Genomic DNA, 27,177 nt, shown 5'->3' on the forward strand with positions numbered 1-27,177 from the left:
CAGACTCATTATCCACTCCTAGGCTGCTGTAGGAATCCAAGAAGTGAAGATTTCAACCAGGTTTCCTTGGGGCTTTTAGGGAATCCACGAGAGCCTTTGCCAGGGGAGGGGGCACAGGAGGTAGGTGTCAGTGTTGAATGGGAAATTTTTATTGTTTGAAAATTGTGTTTTCCAAAAATTTTTAGGATTACCCTGATTTAAAGTGAACAAGTACCCTCTTTGAAGAACAGAAAAGAAATGACAGCTTTTGCTCCAAATTTTCAAACCTAATAACCAGTGTAGACAGTATATGCCCAGGGCTTTATCTATACCATCTCACTCATCCTCACAACTGAAGAAAATACCATTAGAGGGAGGTCACATTTTTTTTCAAGATGGATGAGTTGTTTGAATATTTCAGTGTGCCCAGATATTTCAGAACCTTCATAATTCAAAAACATTTTCTCATAGGAATAATTGTTTTTACTTTTTTATTGGAGTATAGTTGGTTTACAATGTTGTGTTAGGTTCTGGTATACAGCATAGTGATTGGTTATACATACATGTATTCTTTTTCCGTACTTTTCATTATAGGTTATTACAAGATATTGACTCATAGGAATAATTTTAAACACAACAAATAAATACATACCTAATAGTTACTTTCATCATTTCTAACTTTTGCTCCTTCATTTGAAAGTTCTTGGTGTCTGAAACATGTTTCTCTGTTCTCTTGGCACCCCCACTTAATGAACACTTGGATGGCACTGTTATAATTTACCAACATCAACTTTTTAAAAATGAAAGTATAGTTGATATACAATGTTGTGTTACTTGCTTGTGTAGAGCAAAGTGATCCAGTTTATTTATATATATATATATTCTTTTTCATATTTTTTCCATTATGGTTTATTACAAGATATTGAATATAGTTCCTTGTGCTATACAGTATAAACTTATTGTTTATCTGCTTTATATATAGTTTGTATCCGCTAATCCCAAACTCCTAATTTATCCCTCCCTCCCCCCTCCCCCCATTCTTCCCTTTTGTAACCATAAATTTGTTTTCTTTTTCTGTGAGTCTGTTTTGTAAATAAGTTCATTTGTAGCATATTTTAGATTCCACATATAAGTGAAATCATATGATATTTATCTTTATCTGACCTCAATATGATAATCTCATCTGTGTTACTGCAAATGGCACTATTTCATTCTTTTTTATGGCTGAGTAGTATTCTGTTGTGTATGTATGTATGTGTGTGTGTGTGTATATATATGGCTGAGTAGTATTCTGTTGTGTATGTGTGTGTGTGTATATATACACACACACCTACATACAACATCCTCATCCATTCACCTGTTGGTGGACATTTAGGTTGCTTCCATGTCTTGGCTATTGTGAATAATGCTGCTATGAACATTAGGGTGCATGTATCTTTTCAGATTAGTTTTCTCTTGATATATGCCCAGGAATGGGAGTGCTGGGTCATATGGTAACTATTTTTCCTGTTTTAAGGAATCTGCATGCTGTTCTCCATTGTGGCTGCACCAATTTACATTCCCACCAGCAATGTAGGAGGGTTCCTTTTTCTCCACATCCTCTCCAGCATTTATTATTTGTGAACTTTTTTATGATGGCCATTCTGACTGGGTGAGGTGATACCTCATTGTAGTTTTGATTTGCATTTCTCTAACAATTAGTGATGTTGAGCATCTTTTCATGTGCCATTGGCCATCCGGATGTCTTCTTTGGAGAAATGTCTATTTAGAAATATCTACTTAAACGTCTGTAGACATTTAGGTCTTCTGCTCACTTTTGATTGGGTTGTTTTTTGTTGTTGACCAACAGTGATTGTTAAAGTAACAGTAGTCACCAAAATGACCTTTAAAACTTCTGAGGCACCTAAACAACAGAGTGGTTCAGAAGATAATGACCAAAGATGTGGGTATTTTTCTGTTCCCCACTAATGTGGTGCTCCCACGTGGCAGCATTATAAATGTATTTTAAATCAGTTGGGCCATTAGCTTTGAAATTATGTGATTCTTGAGTATATTTTAGATGTAGAGAATTCATATTCCTTCAAATTTTGCATATTAGGTACATCCTGATTAATATTTTGTGTGTATGTGTATATATGTGTGTGTGTATGTATGTATGTGTGTATATATATGTGTGTGTATGGGTGTGTATATCTCGATATTTCACAATGTCATGCTCCAGATCCATATAAAATGCAACTGTGTCCCTATTTTGAAGGAACTGATGCTTAGAGTGATGAAGACATACCTATGGACATACAGCTTATAAGTGGCAGCATCACATTTAGTTCCCCTACTTCAGAAGCTCCCGCTCTTTGCCATGCTGCTCATATGACCGGGAAAATCAAAAATAAAAGTGCTAATTCCAGAAAGATTTTGTGAGTAGCTTACAAAAGAGGGGAATATGATTTTATGAGCCAGGGAAGGAGGAGAAACTTTGCTGAGTTTCTCCAACTGTAACTTGTGGACCATGTGCATCTGGAATGTTTAAAAATTCCCATATCTGGGTCTTCCCCCAAAGCACAGCTTGGAAATCTGCATTTTTACTAACCTCCAGGGTTCACTGTCATTAAAATCTGTGTAATTTCAGGGTGCTCATATGCCCCTTAGACATCACCCTCTTCCCCACCCCCAAGTCCAGGGACATCCCCCCATCCACACTGGCAATTCCTACTGAACAACTAAAGATTTCCAGACGTTCCGTGGATGAGAAGTCCAGTGTGTGGTGAGCTGCTTTGCAGAGGTATCAGACTGTGGCTCTGGGGCCAACTGTGGCATACTTGATCCTTACTCATGCATTTCTTATTGTGCCTCTGACCTTTCTACAGACATTTCACACACACCACACCCCCCTGCACCATGGACTGTTAACTGGGTGCTTGCACCTGAGATAACATCAGTGTTCTGGTAAGCTTTTACTCAGCTTCCTGGTGAATCCGCTTCCCGACTGGCCTAATGCCAGCTCGGCACAGTCAAGGGAGGCAGAGCAGCCCCAGGGCAGGGTCTCTGAAATCCCTCTGCTTGTGACCTCCTAGGAGGGAAATGCCTCCATGATGCTGGCCTCTGCGCCCCACCTCCCTCCACCCCCCCGCACATGGCATTTACCAAATCTGCTCCTGTTTCACATCAGTTGGCATTTTCTCTTTTGGATGTCCCATCTTGCCTCTCTCTCAACATTGTCTGAACTAGTTTTATAAAAAAAAAATGTTTTTAGCATATACTTTAACTCAGTTCCTCTGCCGGGAATTTATCTCAAGGAAATAACACCAAACAAGGAAAGGCTTCATGGATAATGATATTTATGGCAGCATTATTTATACTTGAAAGAAATGAGAAGCAGTATGGAGAGGAGTGGTAATTACCGTGCAAGCATCCAATGAAACAGTGACGCAGACTTATTAAATAGGGGGTTCGTGAAGACCAGGTAGCAGCATGGAAAGATTGCTCGTGGTAAGAGATGTCGCTAAGTAGGCTGCTCTGCTTAGTACGCTCAGCTCCACCATGAATGGAAAACGAGCAAGACTGGAAGGTAATACAAATTATAATCACTGTGTTGTGTTGATAGGATCATGACTAGTTCTTCCTCTCTATTTCCTGAATTTTCTGAAGTATACTGTAATTAAATTATGCTTTTAATAAAGCTCAGCAGACTCTGCAATCAGGATGGCCCGAGTACCTCCTACGTGCCAGGCCCCACAGGTGGAAGGAAGCTTTGACTTCACCCTCACCTGCTCAGGCCACCTCTCCACTCGGGTTACCTCTAATGGGCCTGACAACAGTTGCCTCATGCTTCTTCTGCAACAGTTCCCCTCCTCTACTCTGACGTACAAAAGTTGAAGCGCCCTAGGGCTCAGTTAGGTGCTCCCATCTCTCCTTTATTTCAGTTCTCTCCCTAAATGATCTCATCTCATTAAGCCATGTTTAAATATCAGATGACTCTCAAATTGAAGTTTCCAGCCCGCACCTCCTTCCTAAACTCCAAAGTCCCCATTAAAGCTACTTCATCTTTACGTGGATGTGCTTATGACAGACATCTCATATCTAAAATATCTCAACAGCACTGGATTTCCTCTCCACCCACTCCCCACTAGACTTAATAATTCAATTCATTCCTCTCTATCTGGGTACCTGGCCTCATTATCCACCCTTGTTAAGCAGGCCAGAAGTCTTTGTCATCTTCTTTGCTATTTGGCACCACCACACAGTGTTCAGGATGTCTTCTCAGGTATGGAGGTTTGTCTACTTGTTTCTGTTTATATCCGCTGTCACCCCATACCAGCCACCACCATCTCTCATTTAGAAATGAGAGATATAAGGCCTGTTTAAATGTTCTCCCAGATGGATTTCTTATATAATGATAAATTATTGTCATTTAATATTATGAATAATTATACATTAGTTTTAATTATATATTAACTATTAATGGTATATTACTTTTTGTAGCGTATCTCATTGTCTTACAGTCCATTCTTCACACAGCAGCCTGAGTTATCATTATCAAACAGAAATCACAGTGGGGAGAGTAGAGCTCACTGGTAGAGTGCGAGCTTAACATGCACGAAGTCCTGGTTCAATCCCCAGTACCTCCATTAAAAAAAAAACCCATAAATCACATATCATTCCCCTGCTTAAAACCCACCAATGCCTATGCAGTACAGTTAGAATAAAATAAATATTATTATTATTTTTATTAATATTACTATCACTATAACCATATAAAATCCTCAGAGGCCCTCCAAGTGTGAGTCCCTGCCCACCTGCTGAACTGAGTTTCCCTCCAGCCCCTGTCACTGGCGGCCTCCCTGGCCTGGCCCCACCAGCACACCCAGCTCACTCCTGCTCTGCCATTGTCTGTCCCTCCGCTTGCTGTGTTCCACTTGCTGTGTTGGCCAGACTGGCTCACGTGTCACCACCTCTGAGAGGACTTCTCTGATCTCAGCAGATGATCCTGTCCCCAACTCCTAACCATTATCACCTCACCCAGTTTAATTATCATCATGGCACTTGCCACTATTTGAAATCTTTAAGCTATTTTTATGTATTTGTTATCCCCTCCCACTAGAATGTAGACTCCATGACAACTGGCTCCTTGTCTTTTTCTCTTTTTTTAAATCCCTTGAACCTAAAAAGAACTTAGTATGTGGTAGGCATAGAATAAGTTTCTTTTTTCTCATAAGCCTTTTTATTTCCCATATATGATATATACAGAAAACTGTCTGAATAGGAAGCATAGAACTCAATGACCTTTTAGCAAAGAGAACTCCCTGGTGTAATCCCCGCCCAGATTAAGCCCTAGAACATTGCCAGTACCAAGCTTCTCTCTGCACACCTTCCCAAGTAGCCTCTCCCCAAAAGTAACTACTACTCTGACATCCATCATCAGATTAATTTTGCCTATATTTGAACTTTGTATGAACAGACTCATACAGTATATACTCTTGAGTGTCTGAGTTCTTTCATTCAGCATTCTGTTTCTGAGAATTATCCATGTTTTTGCATGCAGCAGTAGTTCCTTTGTTCTTATTGCTGTATAGTGCTTCATTTATTCATTTTATTTTACTCTACTGTAGGTAGACATTTGGGTTGTTTTACTGTGGAGATAACTATGATAATGCTGCTGGGAACATTTGTTTACCTGTCTTTTAATGTGCATTATGCTGGCATTTCTGTTGAGTTTTTTTTTTAAACAGTTTTATTGAGTTATAATCATTTTACAATGTTGTGTCAAATTCTAGTGTAGAGCACAATTTTTCAGTTATACATGAACACATATATATTCATTGTCACATTTTTTTCTCTGTGAGCTACCATAAGATCTTGTATATATTTCCCTGTGCTATACAGTATAATCTTGTTTATCTATCCTACATTTTGAAATCCCAGTCTGTCCATTCCCAGCCCCCACCCCCTTGGCAACCACAAGTTTGGGTTCTATGTCTATGAGTCTGCTTCTGTTTTGTATTTATGTTTTGTTTGTTTTTTTAGATTCCTCATATAAGCGATCTGATACGGTATTTTTCTTTCTCTTTCTGGCTTACTTCACTTACAATGACATTCTCCAGGGACATCCATGTTGCTGCAAATGGTGTTATGTTGTCATTTTTATGGCTGAATAGTATTCCATTGTATAAGTATACCACTTCTTCTTTATCCAGTCATCTGTTGATGGACAGTTAGGCTGTTTCCATGTCTTGGCTATTGTAAATAGTGCTGCTATGAACATTTGGGTGCAGGTGTCTTTTTGAAGTAGGGTTCCTTCTGGATATATGCCCAGGAGTGGGATTACAGGGTCATATGGTAAGTCTATGCCTAGTCTTTTGAGGAATCTCCATACTGTTTTCCACAGTGGCTGCACCAAATCGCACTCCCACCAGAGTGTAGGAGGGTTCCCTTTTCTCCACAGCCTCTCCAGCATTTGTCATTTATGGATTTTTGAATGATGGCCATTCTGACTGGTGAGAGGTGATACCTCATTGTAGTTTTGATTTGCATTTCTCTGATAATTAGTGATATTGAGCATATTTTCATGTGCCTATTGGCCATTTGTATTTCTTCCTTGGAGAAGTGCTTGTTTAGGTCTTCTGCCCATTTTTGGATTGGGTTGTTTGCTTTTTTCATATTAAGTCGTATGAGCTGCTTATGTATTCTGGAGATCAAGCCTTTGTTGGTTTCATTTACAAAAATTTTCTCCCATTCCGTAGGTTGTCATTTTGCTTTACTTATGGTTTCCTTTGCTGTTCATAAGCTTGTAAGTTTTATTAGGTCCCATTTGTTTGTTCTTGCTTTTATTTCTATTGCTTGGGTAGACTGCCCTAGGAGAACATTTTTGAGATGTATGTCAGATAATGTTTTGCCTATATTTTCCTCTAGAAGGTTTACTGTATCTTTCTTATGTTTAAGTCTTTGATCCATTTGGAGTTTATTTTTGTGTATGGTGTAAGGGAGTGTTCTAGCTTCACTGATTTACTTGCTGCTGTCCAGTTTTCCCAACACCATTTGCTGAAGAGACTGTCTTTATTCCATTGTATATTCTTGCCTCCTTTGTCGAAGATTAGTTGACCAAAAGTTTGTGGGTTCATTTCTGGGCTCTAATCTGTTCCACTGGTCTGTATGTCTGTTTTTGTACCAATACCATGCTGTCTTGATGACTGTAGCTCTATAGTATTGTCTGAAGTCTGGGAGAGTTATTCCTCCGGCCTCTTTCTTTTTTGTCAGTAATGCTTTGGCAATTCTAGGTCTTTTGTGGTTCCATATAAATTTTATTATGATTTTTTCTAGTTCTGTGAAATATGTCCTGGGTAATTTGATAGGGATTGCATTAAATCTGTAGATTACCTTGGACAGTGACCATTTTAATAATATTGATTCTTCCAATCCAGGAGCATGGGATATCTTTCCAGTTTCTAAAGTCTTCTTTAATTTCCTTCATCAATGGTTTATAGTTTTCTATGTATAATTCTTTCACCTCCTTGGTTAGATTTATTCCTAGCTATTTTATTACTTTGGGTGCTATTTTAAAGGGGATTGTTTCTTTACTTTCTTTTTCTGTTGATTCATCGTTAGTATAAAGAAATGCAACTGATTTTTGAACGTTAATCTTGTAACCTGCTACCTTGCTGAATTCTTCGATCAGCTCTAGTAGTTTTTGTGTGGACCTTTTAGGATTTTCTATGTATAGTAACATGTCGTCGGCATATAGTGACACTTTTACCTCTTCTTTTCCAATTTGGATCCCTTTTATTTCTCTCACTTGCCTGATTGCTGTGGCTAGCACTTCCAAGACTATGTTGAATAGGAGTGGTGATAGTGGGCATCCTTGTCTTGGCCCAGATTTTAGTGGGATGGTTTTGAGTTTTTCACCGTTGAGTACTATGCTGGCTATAGGTTTGTCATATATAGCTTTTATTATGTTGAGATATGTTCCCTCTATACCCACTGTGGTGAGAGTTTTTATCATTAAATGGGTGCTTAATTTTATCAAATGCCTTTTCTGCATCTATTGAGATGATCATGTGTTTTTTGTCCTTTCTCTTGTTGATGTGATGTATTACATTGATTGATTTGTGTATGTTGAACCACCCTTGTGTCCCTGGGATGAACCCCACTTGGTCATGATGTATAATCTTTTTTATGTGCTGTTGGATCCTATTTGCTAATATTTTGGTGAGGATTTTTGCATCTATGTTCATCAGTGATACTGACCTATAATTCTCTTTTTTGGTAGTGTCTTTGCCTGGTTTTGGTATCAGGGTCATGGTGGCTTCATAGAATGAGTTTGGGAGTATTCCCTCCTTTTCCATCTTCTGGAAGAGTTTGAGAAGGACTGGTATGAGTTCTTCTTTGTATGTTTGGTAGAATTCCCCAGTGAAGCTGTCCAGTCCTGGACTTTTATTTGCAGGGAGGTTGTTTTATTGCTAATTCAATTTCATTTCTAGTGATCAGCTTGTTCAAGTGGTCAGTTTCTTCTTGGTTCAGTCTTGGTGGACTGTATGTTTCCAGAAACTTGTCCATCTCCTCTAGGTTATCCATTTTGGTTCCATATACTTTTTCATAATATTCTCATATGATATTCTGTATTTCTATGTTATTTGTTGTAATGTCTCCATTTTCCTGTCTTATTTTGCTTATTTGTGCTCTTTTTTCTTCTTTGTGAGTTTGGCCAGAGGTTGTCGATTTTACTTACTTTTTCAAAAAACCAGCTTTTGGTTTGTTTTTTGTTTTGTTTTGTTTTGTTTTTTTAGTCTCTTTAATTTGTTTCCCCCTTGATCTTTATTATTTCCTTCCTTCTGCTGCCTTTTGGGGTTTTTTGCTCTTCTTTTTCTAATTCTTTTAGCTGGTGGGTTAGATTATTTATTTGAGATTGTTCTTTTTTGAGGAAGGCCTGTATCGCTATAAACTTCTCTCTTAGCACTGCCTTTGCTGTGTCCCATAAATTTTGTGTGGTTTTGTTTTCATTTTCATTTGTCTCAAGGTATTTTTTAATTTCAACTTCGATTTCATCATTGACCCACTGGTTTTTTAATAGTATGTTGTTTAATCTCCACACTATCCTTTTTTTCTCCTTTGTTTCTCTGTAGTTGATTTCTAGTTTCATGGTCTTTTGAGTTTTTACCCAAGAGAGGAATTGCTCAGTCAGAGGGTTTAGCTTTAGCAGATTCTGCCAAACAGTTTTCCAAAGGGTTTATACCAATTTATGTTCTCATGAACAGCATGTGAAAATTCCAGTTACTCCCCATTCTTACCTACCATCAATATTGACAGTTTTTCTTCATTTTAGCAATTCTGATGGGTGACTTAGTACTTTCTTCTGCCTGGATGGACGAAGCCTCTGAGCCCATCCTTTTTCCTGTTGCTATTGTGTGTCTGTGAACAGAACCCAGGGATATTCACACCATGAGGAATGAAATGGTAGCTGTAGTTAGAATAAATGAATTTTTAAATGAATAAACCCAGACAGAAACCATCTGTTAAAATCTAAAGGGATATCTGTGCTCTGATTTTGCTCACGTTGGGTGCCAGAGTCTTGTCTCAATATTCAAGTAAGGCTTACTCATACTGATACTTAGATGTTAACGGTGCCTGAAGGGGTTCCTTAATCTGAAATTTCTTTGGAGCTGCTAGAGGGGTTTGTGGATAACATCGAGTTCATTATGCTTCTATAATGAAAACTTGGATACTGCTTATCTATAGAGAATAGCTCTGATTTCATCCTCATCCTCTTGTGCTTTGTAGCATTCTTGTCCCAAGACATTTGGACTAATGTTTATCTCTCTTTCCTTCAGCACTCATCAGTAACTCTTCATCTTTACTTAAAGGTGGATTCAATTTATAGCTTCAAACGCTGAGTCAGTATCAGGCGATTTCTTCAGCTCTGCTGGTGTTGATGCTGGCTGGGACTGTGTGAGACTGGAGCTCAGTTTTCTGCTCTGCTTGCTCTAGATTACCACCTCTATGCTAACTCTTCATGACACAGCACTACTATGCCTGTCATACTTTTGATCATGTTGGTTTCATTCTATTATCCCTTCATGATTGGAAACTTCAGTTTAATTTCAGGAAGTTATTTTAAGTATTTTTATCAAAGGTATATGTCACTCACATTTGGACTTTTTGATTTGCCTTCATTTCCAGTATTTTAAAAGTCATTAACTGGGAAATCTGCCTAGCTGGTGTTACTGAAGTGAGTGCCCAAGGTATAGGAGTTTGGACTGGGAGCACATAAGGCCCCTTCCAGTACTCTTTTGATTTGGGTAAAATATTCTCCCAGAATAACAAATTTTCCTGACGTACTATCTTTCTCCTTGCTTTAAAGTGTCAAGCTCCAAGAAATTTAAGCTCTCAATAGATAGAATCCTAGCTATTGAGTTTACTGTTGTATGCCCAATACGTAATTTCTTTCTAAATGTTCTAATCCTTTTCTTGACTTCTCCAGGCCCTAAAATTTCAGGATTCTCCTTCACACATAATATTGCCTGGCACATATAAAACACTCAAGAAATAACTGGTTGAGTGAATGAATGATTAAAAACTCATGCTCCTCCCCTGTCTAGAATTCTTTAGGGACCTGGGCTATCTGCAATTCTATCAGCTGAAAATTCACCTAACACCCCAGAAAGAGGAAGGGAGTTTCAGTCATTCCCTCCTCCAGTCACATTTGTCTTTAACATCGAATTGAGAAATTATGGGAATTTCCAGTAGAGATGGAGGAGCAGAAGCCCCTGTATTTTGAAACTCAGAGTGTGAAGGGCTGTGGGTTATAGGAAAGGAAGGGTGTCAGGACAGGGGAGAAGGCCAGATAGCCAGCTTGGAAATGCCAAACACAAACGCATTACCTCCCACTTGTGTTGTAGGCTGTATCTTTTCATTTTTCTTCTCAAACATCAGATGGAAACTGGCTTCTCCAGAAGAGAGAAAAGCCCTAAAAGCCTCGGGCCCATCCTCTTTGCCGGGATGGCTGGGAATTCGGGGGCAGAGGTGGAGGGTTTCCCCGTGTTCCTCAGGCTCACACTTGATCATGAAGTGAGAAGACCTTCTCCCCCGAGGAAATGTACAGTGGCCTGGAGAGTTCAACTATGCCTGACAAGGTCATGTAGAAAGTTCAGCAGCCTGGTGATCTGTGAAGCAAGAGAAAGCAAAGTCCCCTGACTTTTGAAAGCCTTTGTTTTAATTACCCAATCCTAGTCATAATAAGTACCATAGCACACAAATACCCATTGAGTTCCTATTCTTAGATGCCTAAGGGCCCGGGATAATTCACAGACCCAAACCACTTCCAGCCTTATGTCCTAAAGACTTTTAGGATAATTTGTGAAAGTACAACTAATGACACTTTATGCTTTTTCTGCCTTGAGGGAAGGAAAGAGGAATACACCTAGGATAGGACTGGTGGAATGCCAAAGCCGTCCAGGTACAAAGTGTGCCAACTATCAGCTCCCATGAGGTGTGCAAGCATTAGAGATGGAGATATTTCCGTGACTTTGTGGGCCCAACCAACTGATTGAATGGGCTTGAGATTTTTTTTCCAGTATTAAAACAAGGGATCAAAACTTTAATGCTCTCTGTATTTTTGTGGTTGACATGGTTGTTGCTTTCAGTTGTTAATTTGTTAGTCAGACATGATTCCTTAACTAAGAGACAAAAAGATACATATATGTCTTTTCTTGAAAGTCAACCAGAATACTGTTTCATTCTAAGAGACTGACCTTAAAATTTTTTTTGTGTTTGAGGAAGAAAGGAAAGCACCAAAATAAGCAGAATCAGTAGAAGAGTGTAAACATGTTCTGAGCTCTTACAAATTCACAGAACACTGTTACTATGTGTGTTTGCTTTGAGAGAAATTGGAGAGATTATAAATGAAAATGATGTATGGGGGGAGAAGACAGGTAGGTGAGAGAGATTAAGAGCTACAGACTTCCAGTTGCAAAAATAAATGAGTCATAGGTATGAAACATAACAGTATGGGGAATATGGTCAATAATTATGTAATATCTGTACGGTGACAGATGGTAACCAGACTTGTTGGGGTGATCATTTTGAAATGTATAGAAATAACGAATCATCGTACTGTGTAACAGGAACTAACACAATGTAGTAGGTCAATTATACTTCACAACAAACTCATAGAAAAAGAGATCAGATTTGTGGTCACCAGAGATGAGGGAAGAGGATTAGATGAAGGCAGTCAAAAAGTACAAACTTCCGGTTATAAGGATGTAATGTACAGCATGATAACTAACACTGCTGTGTGTTAGATATGAAAGTAATAAGAGAGTAGATTCTAAGAGTTCTTATCACAAGTAGAAAATTTTTTTCTATTTCTTTAATTTTGCATCTATATGAGATGATGGATGTTCACTAAACTTACTGTGGTCATCATTTCATGATGCAGGTAAGTCAAATCATTATGTTGTACATTTTAAACTTATACATTATCTCTTATTAAAACTAGAAGAAAAAAAAGATATAGTCAGGAAAAGATTTGTGGATGAGAGAGATTATAGTAATACCAATAAGAACGTTCTACTGTTGTCTAAATAATAGTGATGAATAATGAATAATAATAATGATAATAATTTGAACATCCATCAACTTATGTGATCACCTTGTGATGTAGGCAGAATATTGGACAATGCCATTTCCATTTTACAAAGGAAGTGAAAAGATTTATGAGACATGCCCTAATGCAGTCAATAGATGGAGGAATCTGATTATTGATTTCCCCTCCTAACACCAGGGTGCCTCTCTGATAACACCTTAAACTTCTAGAGGATGCCTTAGTTATTAGAAATATTTTCATCTATATTATCTCAATGGATATATTTTTATTAGTGATTGTTACTCTATTAAGTCCTGCCTACATGAATAGTCTTCTTGAGGGATGTGCGTGTCTTGTTTAATTGGGTCAAGAGAGATGAAAATATTTTTTTTTTTTATTGAAATGTAGTTGATTTACAATGTTGGGTTAGTTTCTGTGTATAGCATAGTGAGTCAGTTATATATTCTCTTTCATAATATTACAAGCTATTGAATATTGTTCTCTGTGCTATACAGTAGGACCTTTTTGTTTATCTGTTTTGTATATAGTAGTTAGTATCTGCTAATCCAAAACTTCCAATTTATCCCTTCCCCCCACCTTTCCTCTTAGGTAACCATGGGTTTGTTTTCTATGTTAAGTCTGTTCCTGTTTTGTATATAAGTTCATTTGTATCATTTTTAAGATTCCACATATAAGCAATATCATATATTTGTCTTTCTCTGTCTGACTTACTTCATTTAATGTGATAATCTCTAGGTCCGTCCATGTTTGCAGCCAGTGGCATGATTTCATTCTTTTTATGGCTGAGTATTCCATTGTATACATATGCACCAAAATTTCTTAAAATTTTATATGTAAAGCTTTTTATAGGCATAATAATTAAAAGCAGTCATCTTGGTCATCTCCACTGTTTGCTGCTAGAATATAACAGACTTGTCTCATTTGAATCCTCTATTCAAAAATCTGGATTAATAGGAAAACGAAACAGACAGGAAATAGGCCAAGCATCCATAGAAGAGTTAAGGCAGAGTGAACTTTTCTTCTTTAATGAGACCTGATACACAAATGTATCAGAATGTGCTTGTCTATGATTTTTGTTTTCAAAATTGTTTTGTGATGAAATTGTGGCCACGGGTTCCTGCAGCCTCATTGTGCAGGGGGCTATGGGAGGCTTTGATTTGGGCCTCGAGGGGAAGGACTAGGAAGATTCTCAGGCTTCCTTCAAGCCACAGGAAGTTCTTGAAATGGAGGTGAGAGGATCCTAGAGCAGACCAGTTGGGTATTCACAGAGGTCAGAGTAGCCATACCAGCATAGTGGCATTTTTAAGATAAGAGATTCAGAATTGGCCACAAGTTCAGAGACTGTAAGTGCTGCTTAGGGTTTGTTGCTGGGGTTTCTTTTGGAGGACCTGGTGAACTGTGCCGTGTAGTCCCTGCCAACTGCTGCCAGTGAGACACTTTTGAAGAGTGACCCATCTGGGTGCCATCTATAAACACCTTGCAGTTGAAGAGCAGTACTTAATGTTTGTGAAATGAGTATTGTTTACATTTACTTTCTTTGGTATGTCTTGTGATTATAGGAATTCAATTAATCTGAGCAACTATGAAAATTCCAAAAAATAGTAAGTGTGCTACTTAACGAGATTAAAAATTTATCTAACAGACCTTTAGATTAACACACCCAAAGAAGGGAATCAGGCACATAAATAGCAGAAAATTGTGACTTATGTTTCCTCCCGTTCTTAGAGTTATAATGTGATCTCACAGAAGTTTTGGGCTGGAATCCTAAATGACATTCCCTGTTCCGCAGTGTTAAGGACATGGCAAACTGAGGGTCATGGTGACATTTTCTCCTTCCTCCCTCCCCTCTTTTATTTTCTTTTGTTTCAGTTTTTGGGCTGAGTTGGGTTGGGTTAGAGACTATTTATACAGATAATGTATATATCTCATCATCCAGGTACTCTCCCAATGAAATTTTCATTAATCATCCCTCAGGAAAAAAAAATTTGGTTTCCTGTTGCAGTTGGGGAGCCTAGTGAAGACTGTGTAATGGTGTTTAACAGGTCAGTGCTATTAATCCTGGCACTGGAATTACTGCTGTCCTAGCAATTTGGCAGTATTCCAAAAGAGATTAAGAGTTCTCAAAGTAACCCAGTTTTCTGTAGAAACAAGATGATTGGCAACTTTTGTGGTTCTGGTGAGTTTTGGGCTTCAATATTAATCTCGCCTACCATCCACATTTATTTTCAGGTTCTTTTTAGTCCATACAAGTCTCTTATTTTAATTTTCTGCCATACTTAATTGGGGTCACTAATGTTAAGACTTTTATCTCTTCGTTCCCGTTGTGTAAGTCCAGAAACCAGTACATTGTTCTTCCATGTGTAGGTGAAAGCCAATAATCCCTAGTCATGGGCAAGTCTCCATTGTCCAGGAATGAATTAGATGGCATCCTATCAGTGGCTGAAAACAGGGGGAAGGGTTCTTATCAAGTATATCGGTGATGCAGAGATAGGCAACTTTCTTCATCAGCTACCTGAGCAGCTTGATCCAAAGTTTCACGGAGTGGGGAGTAGAGGCAGTCTGGGAGGCATCTTGGAGGGTGAAACCTCCGGGGTGTCCCTAACCCGGAGCTAGGACTCAGAGGTGCTTCCACATCCAGGATGCTGAGTGAATTGATATGAGATGGGTCTTTGGCATAAGAATTGTTTTAGCATGCATCTTGGCGACTGTAAAGTCCAATCAGGTTGAGAACCACCGTCCTAAATGGAAGCCTGGTGGGAGTTCAGGGTCAGTGCTGGGTGAAGAAATAAAGTGCAAGAGCTGTAGTCAGAAGATTCTGGTACTCAGTAACTGTGTGACCTTGGGCCAGTCCCCTGCCCTCCCCGTGTCTATGTTTCTCTTTGTCTGTTTAACCAGGATAATGGTGCCCCATGATGCTGTTGTGATGACCAGATTTCATCATGTAGGATCTCGATAAAGTTCTTTAAATGTGAAATCCCTGCCAGCACCTAGTGAAGTGCTTGTCAGCCAGAAGTGAAGCTGGCATCACGTAGTCTGAGAGCTGTGGGGAAGGAGCAGAGGCCACCTGCCACTCTAGCCCCAGTGGGGCAGAGGATACTTGTCCTAACCAAGAAGATGAAATTCCTGTATCTCAGATTAAGACATAGTAATAGTAGCTCAAGTAACAGAAAAGAATATCCTGCCTATTTTATGAAACAGTGTGCAATCAATCAAAATTCCAAATAACTAAAAATGTTACAATTCTATAGCCAGGTATTATATTTCTTTTGGGAAATCCTCATTAAGATCCATTACGGTACCAGTTGTCTTCATCATTGTTATTTTTAATCTTGCCATTCCTCCTTACTCCCCACTCTGCCAGGCTGATTTTTGTCAAGTTATTTTTTCAAACTTAGTATTTCTGTGCTTGTCAGAAACCTAGGGTAAATGTGTTACATCCAAATTGCACACCCCAGATGCAAGGACTACACCCTGAAGTATTTATTATCTAAGGAACATTCGGATCCTTAAGACAACTACTTCTTTTTTAATGCTTCGACTTACAAATAAAGGAAATAAACAGATGCATCAGAAAGTGCACTGATATGAACCCATCTTACCAAACATTTCATAAGAACACCTGTTTCAGGCTGAAGTTTTTTCTGACTTACCCAGGGGATTTGTAGTAAGTGGAGAGAGCAGTCATAGCGCGCATGCCTGCATTCTGTCTGTCCGTCAGGGGACCAAATGATCCACTAAGGCAGCTCTGTCTGTGCTGTGGGACCCTCCTCACTTCAGCTCCTTCCATGAAGACTTCAGCTCTGATAGACTCCACGCGCAACATACGGCATTTAATTTATCTAGGAGCTGGTGAATATCATCGTATGTGATATTTAACAGTAGAGACCATTACAAGAAATGCACTGGAAGCTACTCCATGCCTCAGGGTTTAAATAATATTTCTCCAGAGGCCTTATCTATCCTTCCATTCCTGTTCTAAACTAGATTCAGCTTTTCTACTCAGCACTTTTCTAGCTTACCATGTATCTCAGGTTTAACTGATTATTTCTGTTCCTTGTCATGGTTGTTGCTGGCTGTCTGATTCCCCTGCAAACTAAAAGCTCCGTCTAACATATCTGATCTCTGAAAAGCAAAGGAGTTACTAATCTAAGTAAGTCAGACCTTTAAGGTAACATTTTTATTAACAAAAAAATCCCAAGGATTATTTGACATCAGCTTACAAATATTACAAAATGATTTAAATTTAGGTTTCTAGTAGTGTCTGGAAAACAAGTGATACATGGATGTTGTAAAAATTCCACTAGGAATGATTATTAACAGTTTGAGGGATTTTACTTTATAAATGCTTTATAACTATCAGTATGTGTGTGTGTTACCTTTTTAAAATGTACAAAAATTGGATCATACTATACAGAATGTTCTGCTCCTTATCTTCTTCACTTAATCATCATGTATCCAGGAGCCTTTCAGTGTCAGCACCTAAGGCAAATGTACCAGGTACATTTTATTGCTGTATTGTGTTCATGGTCATTTTTAACCAATCTCATGTCAATTATTTTAGGACATTTACATTATGTCCTAACCATCTCACTGATATTGTGAAACACAAGACTTGCTGTACTTTTGCTAGTATACCTAAAGGGTATGTTGTATTTCCAACAATAGAATTATTAGGTCAAAGAAATGTATTTTTTCTTTCTTCTCTTTTAAAATCAGTTTTTTACATCAGAGTAACATTGGGTTATAACATATAAGTTTCACGTGCACATTTCTGTATACCCTATAGCCCACCCACCACGAAAATTTTAGTTTCTGTTCGTGACATACAGTTGTTCCCGTTTACTCATTTCACCCTCCCCCTCTGGTAACCACTACTCTGTTCTCTGCATCCACATGCTTTTCTTTGGTTTGGTTCCTCATGTATTTTGCTGTTAGTTTATTAGGTTTTTTTTATTATTATTCTACATATGAGTGAAATCATATGCTGTCTTTCTCAGTTTGACTTAGCATAATACCGTCAAGGTCCGTCCATGTTGTCACAAACGGCGAGATTTCAAAGGAAGTGTGTGTTTTCAGCTTTGGTATGTATAATGTGCAGTTTTAGCCTCATGTGTCTTGATCCACAAGGGATTTTTCAAACTTTTTAATGGAGAGATCCTATTAAAGATTCCAATCAAGATAAATGAGTCAAATCTAGAAATGATCACTCAGTAAAAAGTGGAATTGTACACTCTGAGTTGTTGAGGAGTAGAGGAAGTAAATTTTAAACAACTACAATGCATATGTATCCCCATTTAACTGCTGGTTCATTGCCCGCCTCCCCCCCCCCCCCAAAAGTGCTGTTATTCCCCATTGTAAGCGGTGGTCACTCTGTACCACCTCCCAAGTGCAGAGTCCTTACGCTGGGTTTTTTTTTGGTGGTGGTTAATTTGCTTTAACCTGTTCTGGGATCTGAGTATTCCTACTCTGGGAACTGTCGGATTCAAACCAGCGGCCTCTCCCATGTTTATAAAGGGTTGCTACTGTTGGGTCAGCCGTTGCCATATTTTGACCACTGACAAAACCTCACATTTTTTTTTTCTGATTATAGGATACAAGTGTAATACAGCATTTTTATTGCCCAATCCTGGAAATGATAGCACCTTTGGTTATTGAGTTAGTGAGGGCAGAAGGAGGAGGGGTCGGGGTGGTTGGCACTACAGAATAAAAAGTCCTTTAGAAACCTTGTTTTGATTCCAAAGTACCTTAACGTGTAAGTCGGGGGCCAACAAGGGAGCAATGCAAGAGTGGTTTTACCAACTATTCCTGTTCGTGCAGAAACAATGGGAAGTATTGCTGATGACATGCACCCAAGGCTCCTTCTCCCCAGGCGGAATTCCGGAGTGCTTATCGTCATTACTGGGGTATCTGCTTTGACACCCAGATGGCGCTAAAATTGCAAGGCTGGAGTACAGAGTTATTCAACTCTTTCTCAAGTAAATACATGGTCAGACCTCACGGTCAGAGCCTTGGTTTGAAGGAAGAATTGTTTTAGTATGCATCTCAAACTTTTTTAGAAAGGACCTCAGTGCTTATTACCATGAATTGTTTCTGTCAGAATTTGAAACCTGTTCACATGATACATTCGTATTTGGCACCTCCTTGAGTACATGCTGCGGCAAATGGCTAATGATGAAGAAGCAGGCTTCTTCTGGACTAGGAACTCCAGACTCTGCGACAGAGAAGAAACACCTTGTTAATCAGGGCTGTGGCTTCCTCCAGCGCTCCTTGCTGCGTTGTGCCTACCGTTGCTGAAGGAGTTTAGAAACGTCCACTGCTCTCTCCACAGCCCCTCTCCTGTTCCATTAACTGTTATCATTGAAACTAGACTTTGGTGAGAAAAATGATACATTTTTTTAAAAAACCAAGATGCTAGAGTGACCTTACAGCTGGGAAGAGGTGCATGAGGCCTCAGTCACCTGCCCTCGCTAAACACGATGGCCCCAACTCTTGGCCTCTTTGAGGCCCTAGATTGAATAATCTTTATCATCTGATAGAAAGATGAATTTCACACGAACCAGAAACTTCTATACCAACAATCTCTCCTTCAAGCTGTTCTATGGAAAATGCTCATTTCACATCCTATTGTGAACTTGCTAATAGGCACTTATTTTGTGAAAAGGTGGCTCATGAAATAAAATATTTAACAATAAACACTTAACTACAAAACACTTTAATAATAGTAATAATAGTATAAAAACTGTCTTATTCAGCACCTGTATATTAGAGACTCCAGGCTGACTAAATATCTTAGTTAATTTGTCCTACAAAATTCACAGAACTAGAACTAATTTACAAGTTAGATATTATTACCATTTCAGACAAATAAAGACTTAGGTTAAGTAACCTGTTGTGAAACTAGTGAGAGCTGTGATGGGAATTTGCAACTCTCCTCCATGGGTGGTGTCTTACAGTGGTTGGCGCAGGGTACAGGCACAGCCAGAAGTGTGTCAGGATTGATTAGTGATGTCTGCCATGAGCATCAGTCAGGACTAGGGGCAGCAGAACGGAAGCTGCATATCTGTTTTTTTGCATCACATCAAGATGATGTAACTTAGGAAAAAAACAAGTCTCCTCCCTTCAGGTGTATTTTGGTGAAGTGCCACAGTCTGAGGGCCCTGTGCCCAGTCATCCTAAAAAGCCACATGGTTCCAAAGTGTACAGTGGCTGAGACGTGGCAGGGACAGAGCTACTGGCTTCCCACAGATAACAATCAGCCCGCTGGCCAAGCAGCTCCCCGCTGGCTCCCAGCAGTAGCATTGTCACATCCTAACAAAGCCCCTTTGCCTTCAGACACGTCGGCCCAATGGCTGGCACTGAGGGTTTCCCTGAAAAACTGCACTGTCCTCTGTTCTGAGTCAGCCTCATTGTTCAGAGCTTAGGGAGTGGGGCTTGTGTCCAGATATGGGACAACAACATGTGCTCTGTACTTGTTACCAGCAATATTGTGGGTCACTGTGATACCTGAACGTTCTATTCTGCCGTACTCTGAAATGACCTCCTCATGCCCTCATCCTCACTAGTGGAGGTACGTTTATGGACGGGGTAGCCTACTGGAATGACTTATCTGGAGCAACACTTAGGACATTTTAAATAAAAGTGCCTCTGAAAGAAAGCAAGCTCCCATTTCCCTATTGGCTGAGGCTGCTGCTTACTTCAGTAGTTGTTCAATAGTTTATTTCCTAACTGACTTTTAGAACCTAAAAGGGTTTCTAAAGAAGAAAAAGGAAGGGCAGGCACATCTCCTGCCTGATCAGCTGTCTGTCCTTTCAGTCACGCGTGCAGTTGGCGAACCCTGGGACCTACGCCCATGGGGTTCACTCCGTAAGGGAAGCTGCGTGTTCCAGCTGCCAGGTGCTCTCATACTTCATGTTACATCATCTCACAGCTCTCCTGTTTCCTTAGCAGTTCCTTGATAAAAATTCCATGTGTCAGTTTACTGTTAAACAATCTCTCAGTTTTCCAGCAATCTCTGCGCCCCTATGCCTGTGTAAAGACAAACACGTAACAGGGCACTGAAGAACAGCATTTGAGTCATGTTAGTCCATGGCTGTGGGGCTCGGAGGACTGAACCTGGATGGGCTTCTGGGGGGATGACAGTAGAGCTAAGCCTTCTTCCTCTGGCTTCTGTGAGAAAGACAGATTAGAGAGAGGTTTAGGGAACAGAGCCAGGGGATTTGGAGAATGATTGGACACAGGAACTGAGATAATTCCAAGAGTTTTCAGCCAACTCCATTTCATCCCCAAGGAATAGTTCTCAAGCCGAAACCCAGAGGTCATCAGAGCTCTTGAGATATTACCTTGGATCTGTTCCCTTTTTCCATGACTTCTTTTTGGAACATTGATGAAGAATGAGTGGCATATGTATGGCCTTCAGGATACAGCACTGAGAAGTTTTATTCCTCTTGTTTACAAAACATTTTTAAATGCTCTGGGTACATGCAAGTGCTTGTGATTCACCTCCTCGCGTCTCCTGCCCATGACAGTCTTCTAGGAACGGTTAATGTCAGAAGTGAAATTATTCTCCTGAATGTTGTTTCTTTTCTCTTTTCATTATGAAGTATATTCGGTGCTCTTCGAACTGGTGCTTATATGGTGTACATTTTGATGACCAAAGGCCTGAAGCATTCAGTTTGTGACCAGAGTTTTTACAATGGACCTGTCAGCAAATTCTGGGCTTATGCATTTGTGCTAAGCAAAGCACCCGAACTAGGTGAGTGTCTTCTCCCCTTCCGTTTTCTCCCCTAACCCCTCACCCCTATGTAGCTAAACCCCCACAATGTTTATTTAAAGGCAAACGATTTGAAGGTCCCATTTTATTGGTTGCAGGAAAGTTACAATGAATGAATGAGAGTTCCTGACTAACCTCCATGATTTTTTTCTCCTCCCTCCTTCCCTCCTTTTAAATAATAGTACTTTGTGTATCTAAAGAGTAGAATAGTATACACAGAGCATGCTGGTGCCCAAGCTGTCCTGAAAACACGCTTCCGGGGCCTTATGACACCCCTCAGGCCCCTCAGGCCGTGAACAGCTGAGCTAGCGTAGAATGCGGGGTAAAGGAGCAGCACGGCTGTCTCCTGGCCCCACATCGGAGCACAGGTTCAGCTCCGGAGGGAGGATGCAGACTAGGAAATTCCGCTTGTTTGGGTATCCTCGTGTTCTCATTAACAAGCGTGAAGGGGTAGTTTCTGGTGTCCTAAAGAAACTGGCCTTAGCAAGCTGCAGTTCACCTTCAAGAAATTAACCCCAAATCCTACGTGTAGATTCCTAAGGTTTCTCCTTTAACTTTTTAATAGTCTTGAATGTAAGTGGGCCACAGGTTAGCAGAAACAGTGAAAAACTAAGTGGCAAGGATTTGACATGGGCACAGTTTTCCAGGAAAAGATCTTTATTGCCAGAAAAAGGGATCTGCTGGTGACAAGCTCTGAGTTCACCCATGCGCAGTGCTGGCTGTCAACTCACAAACTGGTTTCTGTCCTTAGGGGCACCTGATCATCCTCTGGGCTTCTTAATTTTTTTTTTATTGGGAATTAAGAATTGGCTTATTTAGTTCAAATTTTTTTTATTTATAGATTGTGTTCCCTGTCCTGTTTCTCCTAAAAGTGAGGTGAGAGGTTGTAATTTCATTATGAGCCACCTGCAGTATTCGCTATCAACGGTCTTTCTGAAAGGTGCGCCTCTAGTTCGTGTCTGTTCACAAAGGATGTAAGGTGTCTCCGGTGTGTGCATCCCAACTGCACTTTCCACCGGGGGCTGGACCCCTGCTGCCTCCAGGTGTTGGCATTTGGTTTGAACTATTGATTTGACCCCTGTCTTCCGAGGTCAAAGACTAGGGAAGAGCAGCAGGAGAAAACTTGTGTGTGTGCATGTGCACCCGTGCATGCACGCGCGCTCGCGCGCACACACACACACACACACACACACAATGAAAACGGTGAGTGAGACACATTAGAATGGATTCATTCATTTATTCATTTAATAAATTTATATTGAGCACCTACTGTGGACCAAGCATTTAAACAGCTGGCATGGAATGGCGACTTTAGATAAAAAGTTTATAATATGAATTTCATGAACCAAACCACAGACAGCTATTTTTTATACATGAATTGGGACCACTAAGCTGCAAGCTCTTGGGCCAAAGAAGCATTTTTCAGACTTGGAGCTACAGACAAGGTCTAGAAGTCTAGGAGTTTTAGGCATTTCAGAATTCTATGAGAATATTTTAATTTTGTGTTTTCATGTATAGATGAGAGATTGTCTTGCCAGATTAATTTTTCATAGTGATTCTTTTTAATTTAGAGTCACAGAGTCTGAGTCAGATCACTTTTCCTCAAACTGGTGGTGGTCTGAGAGTGAGCATATATATTTCTCTTGGGGTTTTGTGATGTTTTCCTTCAAAGTAAATTCATATATTAAGTTAGAGAATTATTCAAATTGAGAAATATCCTATCCCCCTGACTTTTACTTTATTCTGTATAATAAGTATCCTTAAGACTCTCCTCTATCTTTTTCGGTAAAGACTTGACCACAGATACATGACACAGTAAATGCATGAAATGGGACTCCCCCAGCACACCACCCCTGAATACCTTCCTAATTTTTACCTCCCTCCCCTCAACAAGGATTTTTTTTTTAATCAGAAAAGGTGCCTCTATGCTTCTGACCCTTAAGCCTCAAATTACAAAGGAGCAAATTCAGTCTTTGCTTCTAGAAGTGCCTTTCCCTGTCAGGGCTGCCTGTCTGTGTCCTGAGTTGTACCTGGTTGTGTTTGAGGGACTTGAAGGAATGACTTATGGCTGAGCCACCCCAGCCCGTCACACTGGTCATCTTCCCTTGCAGCCCTGTGCTGCCTGTCCCCATGGCTTCTACTCCAGCTTGACACCGACGTCCTTAACATAGGGTTCCCGGATGAGAACTGTTAGTGCGGCTGTCAGAGGTACTTGTGCTCAGATGCTCTGTCCTGTTACAGTGCTGGTCCTGAGGATGCTAATGAATCACCTGCCTTGTTTTAATCTAGGCCCCAACATGCCACTCCCTACTGCCCTCCTGCAGACGTTATAACTGGACTCAGTTCTCTTCCCTCTTGAGCCCAGAAGGAGCTGTCATTTAGTCCCTTGTGCCCCTGGCTTGATCATCGCTTTCCCTGGAGAGGCCTCACTCGCCACAATAGTTTATAGGTTGGACATCAAACGATCCATTCCTTCCCAGTTAAAACACAAGATTGAGGTGTTGACAATGGGCTGAAGAGTTGAAAACAAACTAAATCCTAAACCTGACATCGCTTTTAATGAGGCTAGTATCTGACACAATTTCATGTGGTGCCAGACCCCTTAGACAGATATATTACAGTCTGAGTTTTCAGTTTTAAAATATGACTTATTTTCTTTCAAATATCCTGGAGCTTACTTGATAGCGACCTTCCCCAGGTAAACTGCTGAAGCAAATAGATCCAAAGATCAGTGCCAGTGGTGGTGTCTCTCCGGCCCTCATTTAGTGAATATGGACGCCTTTTTGTTCGTTTGGGAAGTCAAATTCCTTCCCCATTTTTCACTCTTAGGAAACCTTGTCTCTACTATTTAACTAAGAAAGCTTAATGCATTTTGATTATTTAGAATTCTTGTTTTCAGGTCCCAAATTCTACTTTTTAATTCTCTAAGACTCTGGACTCCTCCTGGGCACCAGAAAGGAAAGGACTCGTGAGAAAAAAGAACAGGTTCTTCCGTGTTCAATACTGAACCTGTTTTCTCCCCAACACCTGCATGCCTGCAGTTCTCACTAAACAATGTTTTTATTGCGGCAAAATATACGTAACATCCAGTTTGCCACTTCTGAGCGTACAGGGCTGCAACGTTCCGAACATCGGCCTTGTCGCACAACTGTCAGCACCATCCATCTCCAGCACTTTTCATCCTCCCTAGCTGAAACTCTACCCACTCAACGCTACCTCCCTACTCCCCCTTTGTTCAACTCACACCAGCAAGAAGGGCTCTCTGCTTCAGCAGAGAACCAGTGAGCTCATTTCGGTGAATGACAGGGCCGCAATCTGCTAGAGCAAGCTGAGGGGAAGAGAGCGACCAGCCTGCTTGGTGTGCCAGAAATTGTTGAGCGACTACCGTTTGAATTATATGAAAAGCTGCTGAGATTTCTGTTTTGTTAAAACTTGGAAGCATCTACTCTGAGTCTGGGTCCTTGCTCAGTTGAGCTTGTCATTGTTTTTGAAACTCTGACTCAGCAGCGCTCCAGCTAACTCTGCGGAGGGGGCGTGGCCATCTGTGACAAACTGGCCACAGTGGGCACTCGGTGCTCGGCGGCCGGGCGCACCCTGGGTCTTCTGGATGCTCACTGACTTCTCCAGAGCTGCATGGAGAGCTGCTCTTAACAGCACACAGGCAGAAGATACAGCTCAGGGGGGACACTTAAGTAGGAGATCACCGGGGCCAGGCTGGCTCTCGACTGAAAATAGCTGAATCAAAGGTTAGAGAGACCAAGGTACAGAACACAAGCCCCGGGGGAGCCGAGAGACGTGACACGGTGGAAACGTTCCAGAGTCCCAGGTCCCCCTGCTTCTACGTAGCCAAAATGCTTTCCATGATGCCAGTAGGACCTTTGGCCAAGAAAGGCTGGTTGGCCAACATCACATTCACAGTCCCTATCTATCTTTAGTTTGCATTTTAGGTCACTCTAGCCGGGAAATGCCACGTCGTGGCATGACTGGCTCATAACAAATTAAGTGGGTTATTATGTGGTTTCCCCAGAGGAAAAATAATTCATAACTGCTGGAATCCTGTGACTGTTACATCTCAGCCCAGGGGAAGCACGCATTCTCTGGGTCGGTGGCCTCTCTGGGGATAATAACCTCGATATGGCGTTGGGGTGGTACTTCCAAGAGGCTCAGGGCCCTTACTGGACAGCCCTCATCTTTACCTCGCCATCTACCATCCTCAGAACAGTTCTTAAGTGTTTTCAAATTAATTCTGTTTTGAAGATCTCATGACATGTCCTTCAACCCCTCCTCCCCAAGGTACATGGAAACACCTAGTGTGTCTCAGATCAGGCCTCCACTCTGACAGGAAACACACAAAGCAATGTTCAATTCCAGATTTATAGCTTCCTCTTTCCACTCAGTGTTAGCCCACCAGTTTGAATACAGTCCATGTTTTGTCCGCACTCTCTCTTCCTACCCTGAAATCGTTCTCTAGACAATAAAGTTATAATATAAAAGTGATGATAGAGTTCAAATTTAATTGAAAGAATTTGAAAGGATGAAATGCTCATTACTTGATGGCCCATAACTTATTACAATATGTTTGAATGTTGTGCAGGACTTATATTTTAGTTAATACTTAGAGACTCATAAAGAAAATCTCGATTATAAATGACTAAGTTTGTTTTTCACGTGCAATTCCTTGGTCTACCTTCATTCCACTGTGAACAAAGGAAGCCTAGAATTAACTGTGTCTACGTTGTAGTCCAGAGGGAAGGGAGCCACAGAGTAGTAATTACACAGAAATAGTGGATCTTTGACAGGCCCACAAAAAGAGCACAGTTTAACCCTAATAAGTAGACCCCGGGGCCCCTGACACCAGTCGTGTCCCTAAGTACACACGTGAGCGTTACCATCACCATCCATCATCAGTCTGTCTGACCGTTACAGGCTTAACATGTCGGCATCTCACAAAAGAGAAAAGGACTTGAAGGAAAATTTTGTAATAGGTTCAGAAATGGAGCAAGTGGCAACTTTCCTTTTCTGCTCTAAGCAAGTAAGAAGTAATCATGTTTAACAATTCAGTAGGGAAATAAACGAGTAGCTCCTGCTGAATGGAATAGGGTACCACCTGTCTAGTCCAACCACATCCATCAGAACCTTGAAGTTCCTTCCAGGACCCAGCATCTTACATGAGCACAATTCTTGCTACTAAAAGAAATTCTCTGCCTTAGAAACAGTGGTCTTTTTCTTCAAGGGGATAATGTTGGTAAACTTTTTGACAGATCCTGGAAAACTTTTTCAAAGTTAATTGCATAAAAGCATGTGTCATTCTCCATTTTTTTATCACTTGATTCAGAGGCCTCAAATATTCCTACTACCGTCTTCAGGAACTATGATGGGAGGTAACTTTTTGTTGTTTTTCTGCCTTTGCCTTTTAAGTTTTACTTTTCTCACGGCCATATGTCAAGGCTTCACACTTTACAGGGAGCTTACAAAGATGTTTTTTAGGGGGTACCTTTGTCATATACCAAAGAAAAATGGTTTTACTCCTCCAGAGAGGCCTACGAGCATTGCACCGTACACTTGGATTCCTGTTCGTTTCTCTTGATTGCTGAATGATCTGAGACAAGACACTTGCCTCTTCCAAGTGATATTTCCTAAAATGCACGGTTCAGGTGGAAATGGGCCACATAATTACTAATATCCCTTCCAACTTAAATATATGATTTGAGTGCAAAACAGTTTTCTGAAAGTAGCATTTACTGAGTGCGCACCACGTGCCAGGAGGGCATGCTGAGTATCCTGTTTAACCCCCAGACAATGCCACGCTTCTCTCCTTGTCCCCACGTTACAG

The 27,177-nt window shown here is 40.5% G+C and overlaps 1 protein-coding gene across 6 annotated transcripts in view; it reads left to right on the top strand.

The window, feature by feature from the left end:
* Nucleotides 1-27,177, top strand: part of ELOVL6 (ELOVL fatty acid elongase 6) — a 123,557-nt gene that overhangs the window by 91,836 nt on the left and 4,544 nt on the right. For all 6 annotated transcript variants that reach the window (XM_010953684.3, XM_074342347.1, XM_045515782.2 and 3 more), the window contains one exon: nt 21,175-21,326. In XM_010953684.3, the coding sequence (XP_010951986.1) occupies nt 21,175-21,326 (152 nt within the window). The remainder of the gene's footprint in view (nt 1-21,174; nt 21,327-27,177) is intronic.

Source organism: Camelus bactrianus, chromosome 2, assembly GCF_048773025.1.
Source record: "Camelus bactrianus isolate YW-2024 breed Bactrian camel chromosome 2, ASM4877302v1, whole genome shotgun sequence".
Classification (NCBI taxonomy): domain Eukaryota; kingdom Metazoa; phylum Chordata; class Mammalia; order Artiodactyla; family Camelidae; genus Camelus; species Camelus bactrianus.